Genomic DNA, 23,058 nt, shown 5'->3' with positions numbered 1-23,058 from the left:
AATGGTATGCATGCCATCAACTTTCAATGTAATGAAAGTTTGTATTTTAAAAACGAATGCAATGTTTGTAAAATGTATCATATAGAGGTCAAGTACCTCGCGATGTAACCAATTGTAATGTATTCATCCAGATGAATTAGGACGGGTTGTTAGATAAAACTATTCACAGAGACTATCCATGTAATCTTTAACTAATTAAATTACAAAAGTCAATTCCTTCTTCCTCACAGGGACAATCACATTTTAAGACCTCAGAAAAAACACCCAGACAACACACACACAAAACATGATGTCTCATGGATGAAGCAAGTTACGGAACAGTCTTTTTATCCAGGATAATATACCAAAGATAAACACTAGATAAAATTGTTCATTTCGTCCATGTGTTTTCCACTTTTTGCTCGTTTCATCCCTGTATTTTATTTTCTACATTTTTCATCCTTACAAGCATTTTAAAGTCCCTATTTCATCCCTCACCCCAGTGGCGATGCCTGATTTTGAAGAAGTGGTAGCACAAAATAATTTTTGAAAAATATCGAGTCATCAATTTTTAATTAATACCGAACGTTTCAGTACAAAAGTTAAAAAAAAAAGCTACATTTTACTAAAAATATCCCCTGTGATCTTTCTTTCTTTGAAAACGATCCATAACCGCTTCATCCTTAAAACTAGCGAGTGCTTCTCTTTCTATGGCACCAGAAGACAACCATTCAAAAAATCATCATTCATTCGATTGCGCAAATCTGATTTTATAAGCTTCATTTTTGAAAAGCACCTCTCCACCGTAGCGGTTGCCACGGGAAAAATCAAAGCTAGCTTTAATAAGCAATAGACATACCGAAATGAAAGATGTTTTCCACTTTCAACCATCAATCTTGAAAGGTCGACAATTCCTTTTAAGTTAGCAAATTTTTCATCTTGACGCACAACCTCATAATAGACATCAAGTTCACGCTTAAGATGTTCCCTATCCGCTTCACTAAAATCCATAGGATACATCTCACTAATTTTCATTAACTTTGATGAATCAAACATATCAAAAGAATTACGTGGACTTAAAGCCGCCATATAAGTAAGCAATTCAATGCTAACCTCACTAAATTGGTCACTAAACTCTTGAATTATCATATCTAAAACCATATTAAAGATATCAACCTTGAAGTAATGTTGATTGGTAATATTCGTCTTTCGGTTTCTTGAGACCACATATTGTTCATCCATGTTCAACCTTTCAAGATCATTTTTTTGACAAAAATAATATACATCCTCTAATAATCCATCAAACCCGTTATCTCTAAAGTTTTGCAATGATCGTTTTGTTCCTTGCACCAATGAAACCGCTTCTTTGATATTTTGATCCTTTCTTTGAAGAGCTTGTGACAATACATTTGTGAGGCCTAAAATGTGCAACATCAAATGCAAATAGAAAACAAAATCAAAGGTTACAAAATATGATAGAACGCCGGATGCTTGAAGGTGACTCACCCCATTATCTCCTCCGTTTTTAACATATTGAAGAGCCTTGACAACTTCAGGAAATAAAGATTTCAAACTTACCATTGTTTTGTAATGAGAACCCCATCTTGTATCTCCGGCTCTTATAAGAGAAAGTTCTTGATTTTCCCCCTTCCCGTTTCTACTTCACCATTAGCGATTTCTCGACGTAGTCTATCATTCTGAGCATCTCGAATCATATCTTTCCGTTTACACGATGCAGAAACTATAATTACTACCAATGCTAGTTTATCAAAAAAATCTCCAACCCCGTCATGATGTTTCGCAACTGTCACAACCACTAGTTGAAGTTGATGAGCAAAAAAAATGTATATAATAAGCAGAACTATTATCTTGTAAGATCAAGGCCTTCAAACCATTGAATTCTCCACGCATGTTGCTTGCTACGTTGTAACCTTGACCTCTTACCTATTCAAACAATGAAAACACTTAAAAGATAAATTAATTATAGTTTCAGTGTAGCAGATAAAAAGAAATCACTTACACATCTTACCTGTTTCATACTCATTTTATGCTCAGCAAATAAAGAATCTATGGCATCCTTAAGCGTTAAAGCAGACGTGTCTTTCACGTGAACTACACCAACAAATCTCTCCTTAACAACTCCACAACTATCAACATATCTCAAAACCACGGCCATTTTCTCCTTTCTAGACACATCACTAGACTCTTCAACTAACAAACCAAATACATCGTTACCAATTTCTTCAAATATAGATTTGAGTATTTCTTTAGCAAAACAATCAACAATGTCTTTCTGAATATCCGATGAAGTGAGTTTACAATTCTTTGGAGCTTTTGACATAGCCTTACGAGCATTCTCATTTTGACTTCCAATTAATTTCAATGTTTCTAGAAATATGCCTTTATATATAGAGCCTTCACTCTCATCATGACCACGAAATGGTAATGCATTATGCATTACGTATCTAACAGCATCAACTGAACATTGTAATCGGATTCGATACTCTTGCTTTTCAATATTACCCTGTCTTTGTAAAGCAACAGCTATGGGTTGTTTTTACTTCATTAGATCTTCACATTTTTGGCGTGCTCTATTATGAAAACTATTAATATCACCCTCATGAACATCAAGTCTCTCTTCTTGCTCCAACTACGAAATCCATCAATCACAAATGCATCACTCCCACCTTGTTTCCAACATTGATCTCTAAACAAATAACATCATAAACAAAATGCTTTGTCTTCCTTTACACTACACTCCAACCAACAATATTCATCAAACCAAGATAGGACAAAACATCTTTCTTTAGACCCTACTTTTGTTACCGGGAATAAATGACCGTGTGGTTGACAAGGTCCTCTTTGTAAATAGAGTATTCTTATTTCGTCTCTTTGGTTGGGGTCATACTCTGATATTCCTTTTCTATTCCCGAGATCCCAAGGAAGATCATCTATATCAATTTTTTTCGGTATGGAAGGAGTAGACATAGGTCTTGAAAAATTATTAGAAGTATTTGCATTTGAACATCCTTCAACACCAGATGTTACTTTTCTTTTTACATATCTTTCTAGTGTCCTTTGCATCTATATAAATTAGAAGCAACAGTAACTTGTGATTATATATAATTAATAACTTACAAATAGGCAGAACATATATATAAATATATTATTGTTATAAACTACTCAAAAAGTCAAAATTAGGCAACTAAATACAGTAATATGTTAATATGGAGTATGTGATGATATAGAACACAAAAAAATACACACTATATGGTCTAATGGTCATCTGATGCAAATCGCCAACATACATCCATGTATATATTATATTTATATAGTATAATATTTAATTTAATTATTATTATTATATATATAACATTACATTCACCCACAAATTTATATACCAAAAAATAAAGAAACATCAACAGATCAACTATTGGAGTAAATGACTAGATGAGTAATTAAACAATTAAATATTCAATTGTTTTCAGTTTTACACATATGAAAAGGTATTTGTCCTGTACTATATTTTAACAATTTATATGTAAGAATTGTACCATTAATCCTTGAAACAAGATGTACAATAGTCAGAAGGTCTACAAGATCCCCTTTTACCTTTTGTTGGTTTTTGAAAAATCTCTACAAATAATAATAATGATAATAATAATAATAATAATGTTGTGATAAAGTAAATGTGGATGACAGCTACTCCTAATTATAAGTCAAATAATGCACAGTAAATAATGTATTATAAATACCCCATCAAATGTAATCATGTAACTTGCTTGAATGATATATATATTTCATATACTCTCTCTCTCTCTCTCTCTCTCTCTCTCTCTCTTTATATCTTCTAATAATTATCAATAGTCCACAGTCAAAAAACCACGTCACTAAAGGTAGTTATAAACCTAATGAATTATAACACGTCACTAAAGGTAGTTATAAGCCTACTGAATTATAACACGTCACTAAAGGTAGTTATAAGCCTACTGAATTATAACACGTTATCAGCACGAAGTGCTCCGTATAATCAAGGTAAATATTATTATCATCATAACTAACATTTATATTTATGTTATTTAAGTTATATATGGTCGGTTATACCGCCTGAATTATATTTCTGTAATCTAACTTTTATTAACTTCACTAACATTTATATTTATGTTATTTAAGTTATATATGGTCGGTTATACCGCCTGAATTATATTTCTGTAATCTAACTCTTATTAACTTCACTAACATTTATATTTATGTTATCTAACATTTATATGCAATTAATCATTATTTATTTCATGCATACTAATGTTTATTCTTAAATTTATTATTTATGCATAATATGTTTATTCTCTTAATCTTCGTATTTATACTAAACGTATTTATACTAAATGTATTTTATAGTAATCATATTTATACTAATAAAATTCTTTTATTAAAATTATTATTAATATAACGAGTACATAACAGTCGTTAACGTCAACTAACGACGTTACAACAGTCATGTATACATAATGGTTGTTAACGTCAACTGACGACGTTACAACGACTATATTTTTTAGATATAAAATAAACATCTCCGTTTTTCACATTTTCACAAATCAATCTTCATTTTCTCAGATTACCACTCTCAAAAATTTTTGTAAAGATGATTCACACAAGGATGATTTTTCCTATTGTATTGGTCATATTAACTATCATCATTGTTGCTAATATACCACCGGGTGAACCTATATTCTATCATGCCCTTGTGGTTTTATTATTTGTAATCATACCATTATTTTATTGTTTGCTACTTATGAATTTAAAATGATTCTAATTTCATGTTGTTAGAAATTGATTATGATTATAATTTATGTTGTTCATCTTTCTGAAAATAGAAAATGTCAAACTTATCAAAGCTTGAGTTTGATGCCCTAGACGTATCGGGAACAAACTACACATCATGGGTCATGGATGTAGAAATAAATCTTAGATCATTGGATATTCTAGAAACTTTAAAAGAAAACAATACTTGATCTAATCAAAATAAATTAAAATCAATTGATTTTATTCGCAAACATATTGATATCACCTTAAAACATATGTATCTCACTATCAAAGATCTACATGTTTTATGAGAAAGTATCAAGAGTATATTCGATAATCAAAAGGAAATATTACTCCCAGCTGCGAGGGAAGAATGGAGAAATCTAAGGTTCCAAGATTTTAAAAAGGTAAGTGAATACAGCCCGGCCATGTTCAAGATCCGTTCAAAGCTTCAATTCTGTGGTCAAGAAATAAGTGATGCTGATATGATGGAGAAAACTTTCTCTACAATGCATTCTGCAAACATAACTATACAAGAAAATTTAAGATTGCAGAATTACAAAACTTTTTCCAAACTTCAAACTTATCTCTTAGTTGCAGAAGTGAATAAAGAATTACTGATGAAGAATCGAGAATCTCGTCCTACGGGTGCGCTAGCATTCCCCGAAGCTAATGCTATTAAAAATAATAATAATAAAAAAAGATATGCACTTGGATGAGGACGTGGGCGAGGTCGTGGTCATACTGGCCAAAACCATCATCATGGAAATTACCATAACAATAATAAAAATCATAACTATGTTCGAAATCACCCTTATGGTAATGGTCGTGGTGGTGGTCTTGGTCGTAATGTTTACGGTGGTCGTGGTCATGGACAAAGAAATAATAATCCACAAAATTATAAATTTCAACTACCATACAATCCCACAAATCATAATGTTGAAGGAAGCTGTTCAAAGAATATTGAAGATTCTTGTTATCGATGTGATAAAATTGGACATTGGTCTAAGAACTGTCGAACAAATCAATATTCTGTTAATCAATATCAAGAATCCCTAAAGGGAAAAGGAAAAGAGTCAAACCTTGTGGATGACCTTGATACAAAAATCACTGAGCCAACAAGTGACTACTTTAATGAATAAATTTTCTATTATATGTCCATATCAAATAAACGGATATAGATTTACGATCTATACCATATCTACTTTACTATATCTTTCCTTATTTTGTACTTTCGTTTATAACATATTTTGAATGTAATATATTGATGAATTATGTACTCATAATTTGTTTCTCATATTTTGAAGTTCATGATGTACACTACCGGAGTGCAAAATTAGTCAAATGGTGGGGATCTTTGTATTGCAGACAGTGGTACCACACACACTATACTCAAACCTAAAAAATATTTCACTGATTTTAAAGCAACAGAAGGAATGGTACATACTATATCAGGTCCTGCGGATTTAATAAAAGGAATGAGAAAGGCAAAATTCATTTTACCAAATGGTACAAATTTTCTGATAAAAATGCCTTATTTTCTCCCATGTCAAAGAGAAATTTGTTAAGCTTCTCTGACATATACCAAAATGGATATGATTATCAGTCAGTGACTACAGAAAATGATAAATACTTAAGTATCACTGACAAAAAGCATGTGATTGAAAAACTACCAAGACTTAGTTCTGGTTTAAATTATACATATATAAATGTACCAGAAGCACACATGGTAGTTAATGAAAAGGCATGTGATCCTGTAATGATCAATCTGTGGCATGAAAGATTAGGCCATCCAGGATCAACAATGATGAAAAGAATAATTCAAAATACACATGAACATCCATTGACGGATCAAAAGATCCCTCATGATGCACTTATCCCATGTACATCATGCTCATTTGAAAAATTGATAATAAGACCATCACCTCTTAAGGTTGAAAAAGAATCACCAATGTTTCTTGAAAGAATTCAAGGTGATACGATACAATTTTACACAAGATATTTATTTATTTATAGAATGGATATACTTAAACCTTGCTACAACACTTATAAGCAGTGTACCTAATCGTACAGTAGTGTAGTTTTTAGTAAGTCCGGTTCGTTCCACAGGGAATCTTTTAGACAAAGCTTAACGCTATATTAGTTTTATTTTATAAAAATACAAATATATATATATAAGTAATATTATTATTATAAAGGGGAGTTTTTACCGTTTAATGACCGGTTTGTCGATTTTAAAAACTTTAGTCGCAGTTAAAACCTAATGTAAAATATTAAATAAATAAAAGACTTAATTTAAAGCGTAAAATAAATAACGATAATGAAATTGCAATAAATAAAAGTGCGATAAAATAAACTTGCGATAATTAAAAAATGCGATAATTAAAAGTGCAATTTAATACAATAACAATAAATAAAAGTGCGATAATTAGAAGTGCAATTAAATATAAAATAAAGGAAATTAAATATGAAATAAAAGAATTATGCTTATTTAAACTTCCGTAATCATGATGTTTGACGTGCTGATTTTAGTTTTATGCCCATGGGTTAATTGTTCTTTGTCCTGGATTATTTAATATGTCCATACGGATTTGTCCATAATAGTCCATCAGTCATAAATATAAAGAGCGAAAGCCTTCGTCAAATTATTCTTATTCCCGAAGTCAAATATTCCAACTAATTGGGGATTCGAATTGTAACAAGGTTTTAATACTTTGTTTAATGAATACACCAGGTTATCGACTGCGTGTAAACCAAGGTTTTACTACTTTGTTAACAATTACACCAATTACCCTTGAATGTAATTTACCCCTGTTTCAACAAGTATATTAACTATTAATCCAGTTCCGTGTCCGATAAAATGAATAATTATTGGTATTTATAGATATCCCGCCCACCGTACCCAGTCAAGCGTATGTGGTTATATATAAATACGTCAAATTATAAGTTTGTATATTAAATTAACAAGGTATTGTTTAGTTAATATAAAACCCATTAATAGCCCATAGTCTAATTTCCACAAGTGTCGTTCTTTTATCCAAACCCCAATTATGGTACAAAGCCCAATTACCCAATTTTTATATTTTTAGCCCAACATCATGATTACTTCGGTATTAAATAAGCATAATAATAACTTAGCTACCAGATATTAATGAAAATAATATAAACATAACTTACAATGATTAAAAATAGCGTAGCGTTACACGGACAGAATTTCGACTTACACCCTTACAACATTCGCTAACATACCCATATTATTAGAAATTAAAATTAAAATTAAAATTAAAATATAAATATTTACGTATACATATATAGAGAGAGATAGATTTTTGGATATTAAAAGCGTCGAATTGCGCTGGCTTTTATAGGAATTTTCGTCCAGGGAAGCTCCGCGACTCGCGGTATTTTTCTTCTTCAAACTCCGCAACTCACGGAGTTTGTTTTTATAGCTCACTCCATTTTGGATCCTTTCTTGCAGACGGTTTTTAAATATAATATAATATATATATTAATTTTAAGAATTAATTATATATTATATTATATTCATGTGCATAGTTGACTTGTAATTTTTAGTCCGTTGCGTCGAGCGTTGAGAGTTGACTCTGGTCCCGGTTCCGGATTTTTGAACGTCCTTGCGTACAATTTAATATCTTGTACTTTGCGTTTTGAATCTTGTACTCTTGTAATTTCGAGACGTTTCTTATCAATAATTGGAACCTCTTTGATTGTATTTTGTACTTTTGAGCTTTTTGGTCGTTTGCGTCTTCAATTCGTCAAATCTATCTTTTGTCTTCACCTTTTATTATTTAAACGAATATCACTTGTAAATAGAACAATTGCAACTAAAAGCTTTTCTTTCTTGAGGAATAATGCTATGAAATATATGTTCGTTTTTAGTATTATCAAATATTCCCACACTTGAGCGTTGCTTGTCCTCAAGCAATATAGTCTTGAAATACTAGAATCACTTCTTTATTCTTCACACTTTGTACATCAGTAATTTCTATACGGTGGTATAAACAATGGTAGTAACGATGTGGTTTACAGTCCCACATGACTTATAAAAATTTAGATCCTTAAAGAAATAGGATCTTTATGAAAACATTTGATCTTTTGAAAATTTCATTCTAGCTTTTACCCTAGATAAGTTTTCCGGAATAACCCTTCACCGGTGTTTGTAAATTCTTTTTGTGGGTTTGGTGGGTTTCAGATTTAAAAATTTTAGCTCAAAATTTGTGGTTTTATGTCACCCACTTGCTAACCTTGTATTGGGAAAACAACACGTCCAGTATACTTGCTCCTAATATTACCTTTTGGTAAACTACCGTCCGGTTGTAAAGGAAAGCGTTGAACAAGCAACTGTTAAGGCAGTGTCCCCTGACATGCTTTTAATTATGGTCTATAACGTGTCGAACGCAATTACTATCCTTGGTAGGAGCAATAGTAAAGCTCACCCTTATAATTTTTCGGTCTGGCACAAGGTCCTGTCTTTGACCATACTATGCAACCACCGTTCTTACGGTTGACACCCGATTTGGTTCAGGTGACCTAATGAATTCCAGTTGAATTCCTAGGATTTTACGTTCAATGGTAATGAACGCATTGAAAATGGGTTTTTAGAAAACAAATCGGTTTGTAATTTTGATCAAAATATTTTCTCGTTCAAGCTCGAGTTTAGATATCATTGAATTCCATGAGTTTGAATTCTCAATCTTTAAGGTCAATCTCAAGGATTGAGTAATATCAGTCTTAAAAGCTGATTTTTGATCTTTAAGGAGATTATCTTTTCTGGGAATCTGATTCATTAGTCTTATCCAGCTAATTTGCACGGCGTCCTCCCCATTTTACGAGACAGATCCTCTCATGGTTAGGATAAGTCTGACCACTTGGCGACCCTGTTTGATGCTGAGGTCAGTGGATTTCCTGCTGATTTTAGAGATGACTTTTCTAGATTTTTCGTCAACCTACAGCTGGTCTGGACGACAACTTCATGACCTAAATCAAAAAGTGCGTTTCTTTTTCGGAAGACTTTACTTCTTTTTAATGATGGAATTGATTCATCGTGTAGATCCATCTTTCTTACAGTAAATCGGGTAAAAAAATTTAGTTTAGTCCAAAGCAAAAGTATCTTTAATATGTGACATATGTTTAAAATAACTTGGTAAATTTTCCCACACTTGGCTTTTATTTTTCCTTTTTATTGTCTTCTATTCCATTTTAAATGAATTTTAACATTTTGGTTTGTTTCTCAATTTATTTCCTTTCCAAGGTAACGACAATTTCGGTATTAACACCTAGTTTTCATCGTTCATAAATATGTATAAACATGATTTTGAATTCATTTAATTGAAAATTTTGAAAAATTTTACTAGAATTGGGTAGTCAGTATATAAGACTAGGGCTGTTCTTTATTATCAGAGAGCACTAGATTCTAATACAACTACTGCTTTACTAGTATTTTTAATGGTAACCAAGTGTTTAAGATAAAAATTTTAAAAATTCGAAAGAATTTAACCCCTTCCCATACTTAACATCTTGCAATGCCCTCTTTTGCAAGAAATCAGTAACAATTTAAATTATTGAGGGTGATTAGCGTAGAAAAATGATTAAATTTTACCAAAGTTTTCAAACATATTGGCGTTTGTTTTCTGAATGATAAATGGTGCATATCATTTGTTCATTCCGTCTTGTTGTTACATCACATATATTTTTGCATCTTGTCATCAAAATTAGTTGCTTTTGCTGAACTTAATGCCAGTCTTTGAAAATGCGTTGTTTTACCCTGTTGTGTACATAAGATAAACTGCAAACATATATACATATTTTTGAAGTTTGGTATATTACCCCACATTCAAAAATTATTAAAATCTAATAATAAAAGTTAGAAAATTATAAAAACTATTACAATATCAACATAATTGTTAAATGTAGTAACATTACAAAAATAAAATAAATAAAACTAAATAAACTAGGGTTGTTACTGATACCAGTAGGGGTTTCATGCATAACCGTATGTGTTATAAAATGCTTCAGCTGGGTTATAAGTAGGATACGGTGGTTGCATCTCTATAGACCAGGGAGGAAATATGGGCGTTGGAGTAGGAATATAGTTTCTACCTACATGTTGGCAATGAGCTATGATTTGGTTTTGATGAGCTTGCCAATCTTCAAATGCTCGATGTCTAGCATTTTCATACTCTTGTGAAGCTATAAACCTTTGCATTTCTGTCATTTCATTTCCCCCTCCCACATTACCTGGCTGTTGATTTCTCTCAACCTGTGGATGTCTTCCATTATATTGTACTGCGGCGTTATTTCGCCTCTTCAAAACCTTAGCACCATGATATACATTTAAACCAATTGTATCGTGGGGTTCTGGTTCTTCGACTAATAATCCCCCCGACTTATATCCACATTGAGATACTCAGCAATTAATGTAATAAATATACCACCTCCTATTATACTGTGCGGTCTCATCCCCCTAACCATGGCTGATAAATAATAACCCACACAATAAGGTATACTTACAGCGCTTTGTGGGTCTCGAATACACATGTGGTAAAACAAATCCTGTTCATTTACCTTTTCCTTATTTTTCCCTCGCTGTGTAATCGAGTTCGCTATAAACCTATGAATCACTCTTAACTCAGCTCTATCTATATCCAAATAAGAGTAATTTCCCCCTTTAAATTGGTGATGGCTAGTCATTTGACTCCATACACCATGCGTATCAAAATTTTCATCAATCTTCCTACCATTTAATATCAACCCTCGACAATCGGCAGATGCTAGCTCCTCAGGCGTATATATACGTAAGGCCTGAGCCATATCTAGTAGAGACATGTGGCACATCGAACCTCCTAACAAAAATCTAATAAAAGTACGATCGGTTAAACTAGCTACCCGATCATTTATTTCTATACTACACAATAATTCTTCACACCATACTTTATATACAGGTCTACGCATGTTGAATAATCGTACCCAGTCATTAAAAGTAGAATTACCATACCTCTGTGTAAGTAATTCTCTAATCCGTTCGCCCAATTCTACAGCTTCTAAAGGTTCTCATTCTATGACCCTAGGTACTTCAACAGCTTTAGAATGAAGAGTGTGCAAGGCCCTTTGGTATTTTGGATAATCTATCCAACGTCTGTCTAATCTCAAGTTCGGGTGCAAATTTTCCACGTGCATATCTGAAAATGTCATAACTGGATGAGGTATATCTTGTTTGTAATAGTTATCAACATCCTGTTGTTCCACATTCTCAGGAGGAGCAATGCGAGCTTGGGATGAAGATTCACCCCTTTCAGTCTGCAAAACACATCAAACACAATTTTTGTGCATCCAAATATGCATTAGTGTCAGCAAAATCATCAATCAAAATAATTACAATGACATGTTCAATTTATATCAAACTTATGCTCATTTTTATTTTTTTTTATCAAATCTACACTTTTTCAAATAAGCATATACGAAAATGTTCGCCAAGTTCATAAGCATTCAACACAAATAACATGTCAAAATAATCATTATTAGTAACTAAACAAGTTTCAAATGGCATTATCTCTCAAAAATCAAGTTCATGAATTTTAGACTTGAAAAAGTCCACTTTAATTCTCAAATATCATGTTTAGGCTCAAAGTTTGGATCATTTAACTACCTAAACATGTTACACTACTTAATTTAGCAATAATTCATGACAAAAATCGGCCATAACCTGTTTATATCAAAAAGCCCCAAATTGCTCAAGAACACAAACCCTAGATTACTCAAAATTTGAAGTTTAAGGCTTCTAATCATGTTAAATAGCATCAATCTAGGTTATACAAGCATAATACATAAGCAATTTAAGCATAATTACACTAAAAAGCATCAAAATCGAATTGGGTATAAAATTGCTCAAGAACACTAATTTTCGGATTAAAAGGTGTTTTGGTGTAGAAATTTACCGTTTTTCTTGAGTAATTCCTTGATAGCATCCTTCTCAACATGATTTTAGTAAAAAATGTGATGATTTTTGGTGAAACAATTCGATTTTGGGAGTGTTTTTTCGATTTATTTCGCAGTTTTTGTGTATGGTTTGTGTGAACTGATCTGTTTCTGGCGTTTTTATTTTTTTCTGTATTTTACACCCTCCGCGAGTCGTGGCACTTTTGTTCTTCAAACTCCGCAAGTCGCGGAGTTTGACCCCTTTTTTTTTATAAAAACCTTAACTTATAATTAATTAATTAATTTTAAAATTTTGTTTCCCTTGTTATTTAGGACGAGGTCGTTTCGGATCGATGTCCTAGTCCGTCCCTCGACAAAATTTTAAAATTTATCTATTTAAAGCGCGGTTTTAAAAGCAAAGATTTTTTTTTTTGGGTTTTTTAATTTTTTTGGCATACTTTAAATCAATAAGATAAATAATGATAATAAAAGTTCTCGTCCCTCCCTCGGGTAGAGCAATTTCGGTTCAATGACCTAGTCTTTAACTCACGACGAATTTTAAAAATCATATTTTTAACTTAGTGAAATAAAGTAAATTTTTGTCTTTAAATTCACACCAAACTTAAATTTAAAATGCATAAAATTAAAAATTCATATTTTAAAAATTAAAAATTCACACCAAACTTATATTATATTTTTGTTTTTATACATATAAACTTATATTGAAAATATTAATTCTCCAAATATTTACAATTTTTAAATATATTGGTTTTAAAAAGTTTACAATATTATTTTAATTTTTATATATTAATTTTAAAACATGGTAAAAATAAAATTAAAAATCTTTTTGGCTTTTATCTCACTTTAATCAATCAAATATTATCAAAAACATGCGCCCCTCTTTTCGATAAAGTAATTTCGGTTCCATGACCTAATTTAACTCATGACGAATTTTTGAAATATTTTGAGTTGATTGATTAAAGATATTTATACCTTAAGAATAAACGTTAAATTTCGCAGTGATGTAATAAATTTTTGTATGATATCAATAATTTCAATCGCAAGACCTAATTTCATCGAATACCAATTTAATACTTTATAGCGAACAAATTAGCGTTTATTATCAAAAGGTTAAAAATAAAAATAAAATAAAAACTGTACAGACTTACCTGTGAAATATATTTCTTAGTGATATGCTCTAGCCCACTTATAAGATAGTCGGACTAATTGGTTTTCCATGGCTACATAGGCGTAACCTCGAGCATTTAATGTTTTATCTTCTAAACATATGAACGGTCCATCTCTGCATAAAGTAACAAATTCGGTATTTGAATAGGTTTGATTATTTGGACATTTACCTTCGTGTGACCATTTTCCGCATTTGTGACATTTTTCAAGGTGTCGTGCTCTTCTTTTCGCTGCGGATTTTGATTTTCCTTTACCAAATTGTAACTTATTATCTTCGCATCTGGATTCTTTTCTTACTCCGTCCAATTTATCTCTGATTAATGATACTATTTCACTCGGAAGTGTGTCATTATTACGTTTAGTGATCAAAGCGTGTAGCATTAGACATGGTTTAGTTCACAGGAAGTCTTCATTTTGTAAAAACCTAAAAAAAATAAAAATTCAGAATGGGGGGAGAAGACTAGTTCTTTAGGGTCTGCTAGGGAAAGACCATTCGGGTTCCATTTTCTAGAACTACACGAAAACAGAAAATCTAACTCTAACAGAAATACATAAACCTCCCTACACTTAGTTAAAATTGTGATTAACATTATTTTCAATTGAATCATCAACAACTTGTATATCTTTGACTTTTACTTCAATCCATTTGTTGATTTCCTCCGTAACCAACCGCACTTCATCTATGAGAGAAAAGATTGATGCATATAGTTATGCATTTGAAAACACTCGGAACCTGAGTAAACGTTTAACATGTGTCTGTGCTAGCTCCTTTGGCATTGTTATTACCGAAAATAACATTGCAACTATTTTTCAAATTAGCCAATTTTGTCATAGCTTCAGCAAACCAACTTCGACTTTTCAATCGTACTAGTCTTATTATAACCTTGATTTATACGATTGCCCTTTTCGTCATCGTTACCGTGGAACCGTTTATATTCCACCACATTAGTAGTAAAGTTACCAGCAACCTTGTTGATCTTTGAATTTCCGAAAAATCATTATATTCATTGAAAACCCTATCATATACTCATCCGCATCTTGTAACGAGAATTGCCATACCAAATACCAAGAAGCATTAATCATTAATTCTCGAAATTCGCAGCGTTCCTATGTCAATAGTTATATATCTATATATCTATATATAACGTATATCTTCGGGACTGATAAATTTCAATTCGGAATCTCTGAATTCCTGAAAAGCACTCTAGCTTACAAATCAGATCTCTGAGTTCTGAAAAAGCTGATGAAGCAGTGAAAACTGAAGACTGTCTTAACAGTCAAAAGTTTAATGATAAAGATTGGAGTGTTGAAAAAGCTCACAGATTTTGATAAACAAATTGAGCAAACCATGAAGGAGATTCTGAACAAATCACAAGAACTAAACTTATACATAAAGAATCCTGATGATTCTATTTCTGATAAAATTTTTAGCGGATGCCTTGCTCCTTAATCGCTCTAAATCATCGTGAATGAATTTCTTCATCACACTTTGAATTCAAAATTCTAAGATATTATCGTATCTTTCATTGTAAATATCCTCAATATTTCTGAAGATATCTACATAAATATTCTTGTCCGATATTAATTATCTCTCCGCTCTATCTGTGTTATATCATAAAAGAAACTGTTTTAGTTTCTAAAATTCTGAAAAATTTGAATTTCGAACTTAAAATCTGAATGTTTTTTAAGTAGTGTTGGGAACTGATGCATGAGTTAGTATAATATAATGACACTTGATCAACGTGATTATATTATAGTAAGTCATGCTGAGTTTCTAACGGAATGAGATGATTCACATATTATAACGTCATCATGTGCTATGTTACACGACTCTTACATTCAATCTAATCTCTAAACATATCAAGAACATATTTTTTTGATAGTTCTATCTTTTCTTTTGGATTCTAGTAATTCAACCAATCAAGATCGTGCTATTACAATCTCTCTATTAGAACATCAGTCATGTTCATTTAAAAAAAATCATATCTACAAATTCTGGATCATTATTCGCTTGACTTAAAGTCGGAAAGAGAAAAACAAAAGAATGGAACTCCAAAATATAAAGGAAACGAAGAAGGTGGATTTATAGTGAAATATTCCTTAATTACCGTTGAAGAAAATCTTTTAGATTTCAAAGATTTTCTTCAAATTCCTTGATTTCCGGAAATCAACCGTGACTACGTCACCGGACAAGACAAATCTGCATTTATTCATTTCACTCTTGTGTGATAGCTTCATTCGTACTCTTCGAATAATCGAATTGTTTTATCCATATTACTCAATAACGATAAAACTCTATTTATCAACTCATATTCTTCATGAAAACATTTTTATTGTTATCCATGACCACCTCACTCAAATTTCGGGATGAAATTTCTTTAACGGGTAGGTACTGTGACGACCCGGAAATTTCCGACCAAATTTAAACTTAATCTTTATATGGTTTCGACATGATAAGCGAAGTCTATTAAACTGATTCTCAAAATTTTGAACTGTTTCATATATGCATTTGACTTTCGACCGTTCTCGACGATTCACGAACAATTAATTGTAATTAGTTATTTGTTTATATGTACATATATATATAAATGGAAATTGGAAAAATAATTTGATATATTATGTGTTGTCGTTAATAAAATTAATTATGTTAAATAAAAAAAATAAGATATTATAATAAATATTATTTAAAGCATAACTATATATAAATAAAGTATATTAAAAATAAATATTAAATGATTGTAATACTCGTTTGATGTTTCGATTGATATTAAGTAAGTTAAAATCAAACTTATGTGATTTTAAAATAAACAGTGATCCGAAAATGAGTTTTATAAATTATAGACTTAGTAAAAATGTATTTAGGAGCTATTTGTTAAATTTTAAAACTTTTTATATTTTACTTGGGGTTGGGAGTGAATAATTAATGTAATTTTATTTCATAATTAATGAGTAAATTTTATACCATAATGACCAAAATAAATAAATATAGTTAATCTAAAAATTTGGGATTTTTCTGAAAGAATTTTTTTTCGCCACTGATTATCAACAGACCACGATTTATTATTCGAAATAAAACTGTCGGTAGATATTTACATACTACTATTATTAATCACGTTTATGATTAGAAGATGCGAATATATTATATATATATATATAAATGTGTACTACGTTGCAACTAGTGTCATTTTATATATACATATATGACTTTTGATCAAACCTCACATTCTTTCATTTGTTTCTGTCGACACTTATCTAACACTTCACTATCTCATTACAAACTACCTTTATCTCTATATCTCTATATATTCCTTTACATAATATAGAGTTAGTTTTATACTAACACAAACAAAAATCTCATCACTTGAAACCACCCTAATCACCACCATGGTTTATCGGTTGCAACTAAGATCATCCTCCACCCTCACCACCGGACCTCCGGTCACCAACCCATACCGCTATTGCACCAACTACCGTCACTATAAATATATCTCTCCCTCTCTCTAAAACCTTTGGATCGTGAACCACTCCAAGGATCACCACCACAACCAAAACCATATATCTTGTTGTTATGTTTTCTTGATCGTTGCCAACCCAGGATCGGAGCACCACCGTTGAATATGAACATAGACTGTGATTGCTGTAACTACTGCCGCTACTATTATATACGGAGTAATTTATTTTCCGTTCATTCTCATCAAACAAACAACCAATATCACATATAAACCTACATGTTACTTTCATTTTCTAGTTCTACTTTTGTTTTGAAGGTAACCCAAAGACCACCCCACTATCAACAAACTTCACCATTACAAAAACCCATTTGATCACCTTTATCATTTTTTTGTTTTTTTTGTTTTATGTTTTGCTATTACTTTGAATATTGATGCTGCTGTTTCATCTTGTTTCCCTGTTTCAAACTCGCAACCAAACCATCACGAATACCTTCGTTATTAAACTGCTGTACCTACTGCCATAACTGAACAAAACACCTTATCATAAATTACCACTGAATCATCAATAAACTGCTGCTACCGTAGGTGTTCTGTTTCCATTCGAAAACCACACACATTCACCATTTTTTTTTTGTTTGTAAAACTCAATCACCAATTTAAAACGCCACCTTTAATTGCTACTTCTATTTTTAATTCAAACAAAATCCAAACACCCACTTTTGTTTATCAAACCCATTTGTAAACACCATGAAGACTTGTTGATTTTTGTTGTTTGTTATGAAACCATGATCGATGTTAATGATATCCTGATAATGATGATCATGGGATGATGATAAAATTTATGATACACAACAAGTAAAGATGACGTTGATGATGATATATATATGATACGAAAATGTTTCTGTTTCTGCTACCACAACTGTTCAAAAATTCCTATTACAAAATTCAAAAACCACAAAAATTGTAATTGGATCATAATGCATGGCGTATCCCTTTTCCTTGGTGGCCGACCACCAATCAACAAACATCCTCACTTGCAAAAAAACTACAAATGTATTTTTCTATTCCAAATCCCGGTTCTATTTTTGGACCACGTATTTATGTGTTTTGTTGAGCCTTGAAACGGCTGTTGGGCCACGAACTTGTGATTAGTTTGTTGGGCCGTAAATCGTTGGTGACTTTGGGCCTTTTCATTTGATAAATGGATTACAAAAGTTAATGGACTGATGTATAGTTGGGCCGATTAATTGATGATGGGCCAAAACAAAACGGGTTAAAGGTTTATAAGTTGGTAATAAATACAGAAAAATGGAATTTGCTTGAGTGGTTTAGGAGTGTTTGCTTTATTCAGGAGGTTACGGGTTTGAGCCCTGTCTTTGCCATTTTTTTTTTGGGGAAATTCTTTAAGGTAGTATTTTCTTATTTCTACTTATTATTATCATTATTATTATTATTATTATTATTATTATTATTATTATTATTATTATTATTATTATTATTATTATTATTATTATTATTATTATTATTATTATTATTATTATTATTGTTATTATTATTATCATTATAAGTATTATTATTTTTAGTATCATAATTATTATTATTATCTTTATTGAGTATATTTACTAATATTATTATTGTAAAATAATACAACTTTTTATTTATTATTATTAATATTATTTTATCAAATGATTTTTAGTTATATAACACTATAGTTAATACATATCAATATTAACGTTTTGTAATAAATACTAATTATTTTACTTAAAGTACATAAAATAGAAATATTTAAATTAGTTATTTTTGAAACATATAATTTACTAAAATAACAATTATATCACTAATAATATATATAAATTTGTTCGAATACAATTATATGTGTTAATATATATATATATATATATATATATATATATATATATATATATATATATAAATGATATAGGTTCGTAAATCTGAGGCCAACCCTGCATTGTTCAGTTTCGTCGTATGAATATTTTTACTACAAAATATTGTAGAGTGAGTTTCATTTGCTCCCTTTTTACTCATTACATTTTTGGGCTGAGAATACATGCAAATGCTTTATTAACTGTTTTATAATATTTATATGCGTGAGTTTCATTTGCCCTTTTTACTCTTTACGTTTTTGGGCTGAGAATACATGCAAATGCTTTATTAACTGTTTTACAATAAATATATGCGTGAGTTTCATTTGCTTCCTTTTTAAATGCTTTTGCAATATATATTTTTGGGACTGAGAATACATGCGCTGCTTTTATAAATGTTTTACGGAATAGACACAAGTAATCGAAACTACATTATATGGTTGAATGATCGAAATCGAATATGCCCCTTTTTATTAAGTCTGGTAATCTAAGAATTAGGGAACAGACACCCTAATTGACGCGAACTCTAAAGATAGATCTATCGGGCCCAACAAGCCCCATCCAAAGTACCGGATGCTTTAGTACTTCGAAATTTATATCATGTCCGAAGGAGAATCCCGGAATGATGGGGATATTCTTATATGTATATTGTGAATGTCGGTTATCAGGTGTTCAATCCATACGAATGATATTTTTGTCTCTATGCATGGGACGTATGTTTATGAGAAATGGAAATTATGAAATCTTGTGGTCTATTAAAATTATGAAATGATTATTTATGTTAAACTAATGAACTCACCAACCTTTTGGTTGACACTTTAAAGCATGTTTATTCTCAGGTACGAAAGAAATCTTTCGCTGTACATTTGCTCATTTTAGAGATATTACTTGAAGTCATTCATGACATATTTCAAAAGACGTTGCATTCGAGTCGTTGAGTTCATCAAAATTATTATTAAGTCAATTATAGTAAGATATATTACGAAATGGTATGCATGTTGTCAACTTTCGATGTAATGAAATATTGTCTTTTCAAAAATGAATGCAATGTTTGTAAAATGTATCATATAGAGGTCAAGTACCTCGCGATGTAATCAACTGTTGTGAATCGTTTATAATCGATATGGACTTCGTCCGGATGGATTAGGACGGGTCTCTACAGGTGGTATCAGAGCGGTGGTCTTAGCGAACCAGGTCTTGCATTAGCGTGTCTAACTTATAGCTGTTTAGATGCATTAGTGAGTCTGGACTTCGACCGTGTCTGCATGTCAAAAGTTTTGCTTATCATTTCGTGTCGAAAATTACCTGCTTATCATTCTTAGAGAATCATTTGCTTATCATCCTTAGTCTAGACACATCTTATTGCATTGATTGCATGATTAGTGTATAGAAAAAAAAATTCATATCTTAGCATATCTGCTACTTCATATCTTAGCGTATCTATTACTGTAACTTTGCCTGACAACTTCCGTAGATTCCTCCGTAACTTATGGGATGTTAGTATTATATATGCATATGTAAATTATGTATTGCAGGGTACTAATCTACATCCTATAATCTATTTCTTATCGAAAATCCTTCTTCCAATCGTACGAGATGAATCCCTTAACCAGTTCGAGTCCCTCAGATTCCGATAGCTATTCCGATAGTTATTCTGACAGCAATTCCGATATGGAGTTTCACCTAAGCTCCGAAAGCAGTGTCACCAGAATGAATCAATCAATCATCCATCCCCAATTCATAAGATGAGTTCGTAGTCTACTTAATCATTAGAGACAAGAAGAATCGATCCCTTTCACCCACCATATTGTTCGCTGGGCGAAGAACTTGAAACATTCACTGGCAAACCAAACCGAAACACCATTTTCACCCTCATTTTCCGAATATCTCGCCATGATTATTTGCTATCTAAAATTTTAAACCTCATTCATCCGCTCGTCCGAACCGACAATCATCCCGGCGTAATAGAAGAAGTCAATGAGCTTTGCGCCCGAGGAGTGACTCTGGAGAATATGGTGCAAAATGTACCAGCTTCAGCAACATCACCACCACCAACATCAACATCCGCATCCCATACCTCAACATCTTAATCTATACCTCGAACATCAACGTCATACGCACCATGGATACCAAGGAGTACCAACAACAACCACATCATCACACGTATCAACCTCGCAATCTATACCTCAAGCATAATCATCATTCTACGAATCGTGTTAAGAATCGTTCTACATAAACTATCTTCGTCCTTCATGGTGATCATGTAATCTCTAATATTTTAGAGATTATGTACTCTAGTTCTAGTCGTAAATCTGATGAATTTAATATCACATTGACTCATTAAATCTATAATTACGTCTGAAGAAAATATATATGTATATATGTTTTCATAAAGATTGTAATTAAAATTTTTATTGTACAACTGTTAATGGTGAAAATATTTTAACGGGTAGGTAATACCCGAGAAATATTTAGATTTCGCATTAATAAGTTACACTGTACATTCTTCAAATCTGATTCAACAGTCATTTACTATTCCACTTACAACCAATGATATACGTATCCGTTCACCGCAGAATAACCCTTTTCATTCAATTTCATAATTGGATTTTGATCTATCAGAATCTAACAAGTGGCATAATGAAGAAAACATTTGACAAAATAAAAATTTGTTAGAAACAAACAAATTAACTATGGAAAATTTTGTTAAGAATCCACGCTAACAAAATCCTAGTTAACTGTTAATTCCTTATTACATTTTATTATCGCAATTTATTTATCGCAGTTTATTTATCGCAATTTATATTCTCGCAATTTTATTTATCGTCATTTAATTTCTGTTATTTATTTTACGCACTTTAAATATCGGGACACGTATACAAGGTTTTGACATATCATATCGACGCATCTATATATATTATTTGGAATAACCATACACACTCTATATGTAGTAATAATCGAGTTAGCTATACAGGGTTGAGGTTGATTCTACAATAATATATATACTTTGAGTTGTGATCGAGTCTGAGATACGTACATGGGTCACGATACGTATTAATTAATTCGAATATTATATATTAAACTATATATGAATTATTGGATAGTTAACTGTGGACTATCGACTATGGACTAATAACATTGGACAATTAAAATGAATTAAAATATTGATTATAACATATGAAACTAAACAATTCTTCAAGTTTGCCACTTGATTTGATCTTAAACCTCATTTGTATCTTGACGATTACAATCTGCGTTCAAACCATTCATGATTCTTGAAAACACCTCAATCGAGAGGACGAACCAACCGCACTTCATCTATGAGAGAAAAGATTGATGCATATAGTTATGCATTTGAAAACACTCAGAACCTGAGTAAACGTTTAACATGTGTCTGTGCTAGCTCCTTTGGCATTGTTATTACCGAAAATAACATTGCAACTATTTTTCAAATTAGCCAATTTTGTCATAGCTTCAGCAAACCAACTTCGACTTTTCAATCGTACTAGTCTTATTATAACCTTGATGTATACGATTGCCCTTTTCGTCATCGTTACCAGGGAACCGTTTATATTCCACCACATTAGCAGTAAAGTTACCAGCAACCTTGTTGATCTTTGAATTTCCGAAAAATCATTTTATTCATTGAAAACCCTATTATATACTCATCCGCATCTTGCAACGAGAATTGCCATACCAAATACCAAGAAGCATTAATCATTAATTCTCGAAATTCGCAGTGTTCCTACGTCAATAGTTATATATCTATATATAACGTATATCTTCGGGACTGATAAATTTCAATTCAGAATCTCTGAATT

The 23,058-nt window shown here is 31.4% G+C and overlaps 2 protein-coding genes across 2 annotated transcripts; both read right to left on the bottom strand.

The window, feature by feature from the left end:
* Positions 1 to 687: 687 nt before the first annotated feature.
* LOC139902320 (uncharacterized) lies at positions 688 to 1,560 on the bottom strand. Its single transcript, XM_071884962.1, has one exon. The coding sequence runs from the start codon at positions 1,558 to 1,560 to the stop codon at positions 688 to 690; it is 873 nt and encodes a 290-aa protein (XP_071741063.1).
* A 38-nt stretch (positions 1,561 to 1,598) lies between these two features.
* On the bottom strand, positions 1,599 to 3,063 carry LOC139902312 (uncharacterized). Its single transcript, XM_071884954.1, has 5 exons — positions 2,792 to 3,063; positions 2,596 to 2,686; positions 2,009 to 2,503; positions 1,872 to 1,923; positions 1,599 to 1,783 (listed from the first exon to the last, which is right to left on the bottom strand). The coding sequence occupies exons 1-5, from the start codon at positions 3,061 to 3,063 to the stop codon at positions 1,599 to 1,601; spliced, it is 1,095 nt and encodes a 364-aa protein (XP_071741055.1).
* Between the last annotated feature and the right edge of the window lie 19,995 nt (positions 3,064 to 23,058).

Source organism: Rutidosis leptorrhynchoides, chromosome 1 (assembly GCF_046630445.1).
Source record: "Rutidosis leptorrhynchoides isolate AG116_Rl617_1_P2 chromosome 1, CSIRO_AGI_Rlap_v1, whole genome shotgun sequence".
Taxonomy (NCBI): Eukaryota; Viridiplantae; Streptophyta; class Magnoliopsida; order Asterales; family Asteraceae; genus Rutidosis; species Rutidosis leptorrhynchoides.
Note: the sequence above shows the minus strand (reverse complement) of the source record. Positions and strands in the feature narration are given on the sequence as shown.